The sequence below is a fragment of the Achroia grisella genome, unplaced genomic scaffold (assembly GCF_030625045.1).
Source record: "Achroia grisella isolate CSIRO2021 unplaced genomic scaffold, CSIRO_AGI_Agris_v1 utg5396, whole genome shotgun sequence".
NCBI lineage: Eukaryota > Metazoa > Arthropoda > Insecta > Lepidoptera > Pyralidae > Achroia > Achroia grisella.
In genome coordinates this window covers 67,632-73,631 of record NW_026712924.1, presented here as the reverse complement: position 1 = coordinate 73,631, position 6,000 = coordinate 67,632, and the positions used below count along the sequence as shown (strand labels likewise).

General features: G+C 36.4%; 1 protein-coding gene across 1 annotated transcript; it reads left to right on the top strand.

Annotated features, from left to right (window-relative positions):
* Nucleotides 1-423: 423 nt before the first annotated feature.
* Nucleotides 424-2,738, top strand: LOC131847551 (uncharacterized). Its single transcript, XM_059197130.1, has 2 exons — nt 424-1,617; nt 2,349-2,738. Exons 1-2 carry the CDS (start codon nt 424-426, stop codon nt 2,736-2,738), a joined length of 1,584 nt encoding a protein of 527 aa, XP_059053113.1.
* Nucleotides 2,739-6,000: the final 3,262 nt, after the last annotated feature.

The following is a 6,000-nucleotide window of genomic DNA, read 5'->3' as shown; positions in this document are numbered from 1 at the left end:
CGGGGTGACGACCGCGGGGGCGGTCCCACCCCACCACACTAGGCCCGAAGAAGTCGCGCGCATGTCCCCGCGCGCCTTCCCCAGGGAAGACGGGGGAAGTGGTGGGTTCCACAGGGAACCCGCAGAGATGGGGCCCGCTGTAGAGTGGGCCACATCTCTGCGGGTTCCCTGTCGGAGTCGCGGTTGAATGTTATCGATCCCGCGACTCCGGCATATGGCGTTGGGTGAGGGACAACTTGGAGTTTTTAGTGAGTAGGAGTCTCACAGTACCCGCGGGCTTCCCCCGGGGCCGGCGGGTCTCCATGAGGGATTTTCTCCAAGTTAAAAAAAAAAAAAGGTATTGGTTGGCATAATGATAGTGATGAATTATACTATGCGACAAAAATAGACTATACATTGTTGACAAAATTGACTAAACGAGTAATGTTGTCTACCATTTCGCAAATCTATGATCCGTTAGGATTATTGTCCCCTGCCGTTATTATATCAAAAATATTATTGCAAAAATTGTGGCTTAGTAAGTTGGATTGGGATACTCCGGTATCACCTGAAATAGTCGTAACATGGAACAATTTTCTAGCTACATTTAATCATTTAAACGATTTAAAAATTCCTCGTCATGTAATAGGAGATGATCCGCAGCATGTGGAACTGCACGTTTTTACGGATGCGTCACAGAGTGCGTATGGAGCGTGTGCCTATATCCGCACTTACAGTGACAATTCGGATGTCACTGTAAAATTATTGTGTGCAAAAAGCAAGGTTGCACCATTGAAGTCGATTACCATACCAAGGTTAGAGCTCTGTGGCGCACTAGTAGGTGCAAAACTTTACAAAAAGGTGATCGAATCTTTACGGCTAACTTTCAACCGGGTCTTCTTCTGGACCGACTCTACTATTGTCATCAGTTGGGTCCAGATGTCTCCGCATTTACTGAAACCGTTCGTACAAAATCGGGTCACAGAAATAAACGAACTTACGAATGACTCTATCTGGTTCCATGTTGCTAGTGGAGACAATCCAGCTGACCTATTATCGAGAGGGCTAAATCTCGACATGTTGGCTAGTTGTGATCTGTGGTGGACCGGTCCGCCTTATCTACGAAATCATCGTTTCAACATTCAGGATCATGTAAAAAGTTTCGGTAACGATAAACCTTACATAAACGTTTTACCAGAGTTAAGGTCTCAAGACGCATCTAATTTTATTTGTGTTCGTTCAGAAGTTTTTATTCAATTTGAAAATTATTCATCTTTCAACAAGTTAAGACGTACTTGGGCATATGTATTACGTTTTCTGAACAACACACGTAACCGTATCCACCGCAGTGATAAGTCAATTGATCAACTTGATTGTCTATCCGTAGACGAATTGAATGCGTCGGAACTCATTTTAGCTAAATTCGCCCAGATGCAATCGTTTCCAGAATTATACGAACGATTGTTAAGTAATTTACCAATTAAATCCAACGGCAAGAAGATGAATTGTATATCCGGTTTGAATGTATTCTTAGATGCTCAAAACATAATACGCGTTGGTGGTAGACTAGGTAACGCAACTACTTTCGATTATGACAAGAAACATCCTATACTTTTGTGTAACAAACACCATTTTTCAATGTTATTGGTTAGATATAATCATAAACGTTTATTACATGCAGGTCCACAACTTCTTTTGGCTCACATTCGAGAAAAATGGTGGTTATTATGTGCCAGAAATCTTACTAGGAAAATAGTGCGTGAGTGTATTATTTGTACGCGAATGAAAGGTAAAACTTTAACCCCAATTATGGGAAACTTGCCGTCCGAACGATTGGATTCTGGATTTCCTTTTATACGAACGGGTGTTGATTATGCTGGGCCAATTATGATGTTAAATCGAAAGGGCAGAGGTGCTCGTTTGACAAAATGTTATGTAGCTCTTTTCGTTTGTTTTGTTACTCGGGCAGTTCATCTAGAACTTGTCACCAGTATATCTACTGAAGATTATATTTTGACTCTTAAACGCTTTATTAGTAGACGAGGTAAACCTAATTGTATTTATTCCGATAATGGTAAAAATTTCGTAGGAGCAGCAAAGGAATTTTCTTCCTTTTTTGTTAATAAAGGTAAACAGTTATTGGAATTTGCCGCAAATGAAGGTATACAGTTTCAGTTTATCCCCCTTATTCCTCCCACTTTGGAGGTCTTCGGGAAAGCGGCGTAAGATCATGTAAACATCATCTCAGACGTATTGTGGGTAATGCTAAGTTAACATACGAGGAACTTAGCACAATTTTAACACAAGTCGAATCCGTGCTCAATTCCCGTCCAATGTCACCGTTATCCTCAAATCCTACAGATTTAAACCCTCTCACGCCTGGCCATTTCCTTATTGGCCGACCATTAACTGCTCCGCCAGTCGAGAGTTTACTGGACGTCTCTACCTCAAGACTATCTCGCTACCATTACATTGAGCAGCTACGTCAACAATTCTGGCAGCGCTGGTCCCGAGAATATGTGTCCGAACTTCAACAAAGGACTAAGTGGAAGACGCAACAGAAGGACATTAAACTGGACGCTTTAGTCATTTTAAAGGACGACAATTTACCGCCTCTTAAATGGAGATTGGGACGAATCAAACAAGTATATCCCGGTGCTGACGGTGTCTCCCGGGTGGCAGATATCTACACAGCAGCTGGGGTAACAAGAAGAGCATTTTCTAAGATATGCCCTTTACCACTGCAGCCAGAAGAGTAACATATTAAATGTACAATTGTTGGAAGTCGGAGCTTCCAAGGCCGGGGTATGTCTACGCCTGCTTCCGGAAACATAAAAAAAAAAAACCTATGTCTACTCTGTATTGTGTTCATATCTGTAACAAAATTTAATCTGTAACAAAACTTAATCTGTAAATTACTACGCATATCTTTTTCCAATAAAATACATGTAAAAATATAAAAAAGGGATTTTGAAGCCTCTGTTACTGAATAAACTTGATACCTATATCTATCAGAACTGCAAAGTCCATTCATATTTTTAAACGACAAGTAAAAGATTTCCTCCTCAATATTTAAATTGCAGTTAGTATGGCATTTTAATTTATATTTAGTTTATTCTATTTAACTTTAAAATTATGTATGTAGTTTATGTAAGTGTATCTAGTTTAATATATGAATATTATTGTGTACATAAATTTTAATTCATATAATATTTATTATTATTTTTCTTTATTATCATTATATATTTGTTACCTTTTAGTTTTCTCCTGTTCATGTCATTTTACCTACCTGTTCGATGTTTCAATCCGTTTCCCTAAGGTTGCCTTGAAAAGATTGCTTTTAGCAATAAGGCCGCCTTATTGTAACGATACATGTGTCTTTTGTTATATTGTTTGTGCTTCTTCTTTACTGTACGTTGCAAATAAAGTATATTCTATCTATCTATCTATCTATCAATTAGCACTAATTCAATTAAATACTCAAAAAGAAAAATATTGAATACATAACCAACTGGTTAAACAATTAATAAGAGGAAATCAGTCATAGTGATTAGAGCAGACCAGTCCCTACAAGCAGCACCCGTTCACGAGTATGACGGATGAGCCAGCCATCACTGCGCTCGACCATATTTTAGGGAGCCCAATGACCCGGCCCACCACGCCGCCACAAGTCTGGACATTTTAGTGAGCATGACTACTCAAAACACTAGACCACGTCAAAGCTACTCACAATTGCCATCTGATAGTTATAGTATTCACATTTTACATAAGAATGCATGCGGCAATTAATACAAAAACCGCTACGCTTTCATATTTCTAAAATCAATCAATTAAATCAAGAAAGCAATGAGAAAATAAAATTATAACGTTGTATGCTAATAAACTAATTATTTACTTGATATGTTGTCATCTATGAATTCGTCTATCCTGTAATAGGCTTTCTTACATAAAAATTGTTTAATATAAGATTTGAATTGCCTCTCTGTCAGATTTAATGCAGATTCTGGCAGTTTATTATAAAATCTTATGCAATTACAATAGAATGAATTACTGATTTTGTGCAGACGGCATTTAGGTAAAATAAGCTTATTTATATTGCGTAAGTTTCTACTTGTACAGTCTTTGAGTTTTTTAAAACTCTCTAAGTTCTTCCGTGTATACATAATATTTTCATAAATGTATTGTGAAGTAACGGTGAGGATATTTGAGTCTTTAAAGTTTTTATTTGAGTCTTTTACCATAAATAGAACGTATAGCTCTCTTTTGTAAAACAAATATAGTATTTATATCGGCTGCTTTACCCCACAGCAGTATGCCATAAGACATTATGCTATGGAAATAACTAAAATATACAAGTTTAGCCGTCGCCACGTCTGTTAATTGCCTAATTCTTCTAATTGCATATGCAGCAGAACTGAGTCTACTGGCCAATTTTGAAATATGGGGCCCCCATTGTAATTTCGAGTCTACTGTTATACCTAAAAAAACTGTATCATTAACAAAATTTACTATTTCGTCATTAAGCAATAACTGTGTATTTATTAGTCTTACATTAGGAAGTGTAAATTATTATTTGGTTATTACATGTAAACCAATTTAATATTGCAGACATAGCACAATTTACATCGTCTAATTGATTTCTTTGACGTCCAATTTTAAACACTAGCGAAGTATCATCCGCAAACAGCACTATATCTGCAATTTTCTCTACCATAAAGGGAAGGTCATTTATGTAGATTAAAAAGAGAAAGGGGCCTAAGATTAACCCTTGTGGAACGCCCATCTTAATATTAGCTCCCTTAGATTTTACACCGTCAATATCTCCAGTTTGGACCCTATCCTCTAAATAAGTTCTCATTAGTTTTAGATCATTATCTCGTATACCATAATGTTCGAGCTTGTACAAAAGCGTTTTATGATCCACACAATCAAATGCCTTTGATAGGTCACAAAAAACTCCGAGTGCATCCTGTGACTTCTCCCAAGATTCGAAAATATGTGTCATTAGCGCAACACCTGCGTCAGTGGTGGTAGACTTGCCGGCGGTGAAACCATATTGCTGACTGTGAAGCAGTCCGTTAACCCTGAAGTGTTGTAACATTTGATTTAACATTATCTTTTCAAACACCTTACTTAGAAGTGGCAAAATAGATATAGGTCTATAGTTCCCTGGCTCAAATTTACCTCCTGATTTAAATAGTGGGATTAATTTCCTAAATTTCATTAAATGTGGAAAAACGCTATTATCAATACATTTATTAAAAATAGTGGCTAGATATGGAGCAACAATATCTATGAAAGAACTAACTACTTTTACAGACATGCCCCAAAGGTTTTCCGTATTTTTTAAATTTAGCTCTTTGAATATTTTTATGATATGAAAGTGGCTAACATGTGAAAATTTTAATCTTAAAGAACAACAACCGATATTAGTCTCTAGTAATTTTTTTGCTCGAGATTGAGATGAGTCCAGAGAAGATGTAATATCAATCGGAATATTAGCAAAAAAATCTTCAAAAATATTAACTACATCTTTTGTTGTTGTTATTAATTTATTATCATAATTTAATGTAAATTGAATTGAATTATTGAATTATTTAATTGAATTATTTATTCAGATGAATGTGGTAAGGGTCTGGGCCGTTCATTATCAGAAAGTCTATCTCAACATGTCATAAATAACTGTCTTCCTGGTGCTTCATTGCCTAATATTTTAAATAAGGTGGTTAATGGTATGTATGATAAGTTAACCACATTAGTCATTGCTCTAGGCAACTGTTTATATGTAAAAAAAAGTCATGTCATTAAACTTGTAAACTCTTTGCTTAATATTGCTGATCTTCGCATAGGTAAAATAATTTTATGTGCATTTCCTTACTTTCATTCTGTGACTATTGAACAAAATAAGTTCATATATTATATTAATAATTTAATTTCTAATATGACATGTCGTCATAATGCAGTACAGATGTTCTATGTTTAACTGAACATTGGCTCAAAGTGAGCAATATGATGTTGATG

Excerpts from the sequence above, each read along its gene's own strand:
- LOC131847551 (XM_059197130.1), top strand. The coding sequence starts at position 424 with ATGTTGTCTACCATTTCGCAAATCTATGATCCGTTAGGATTATTGTCC. Across the intron at positions 1,618-2,348 it reads GTAACAAACACCATTTTTCA|CCTCTCACGCCTGGCCATTT; the intron begins ATGTTATTGGTT and ends ACAGATTTAAAC.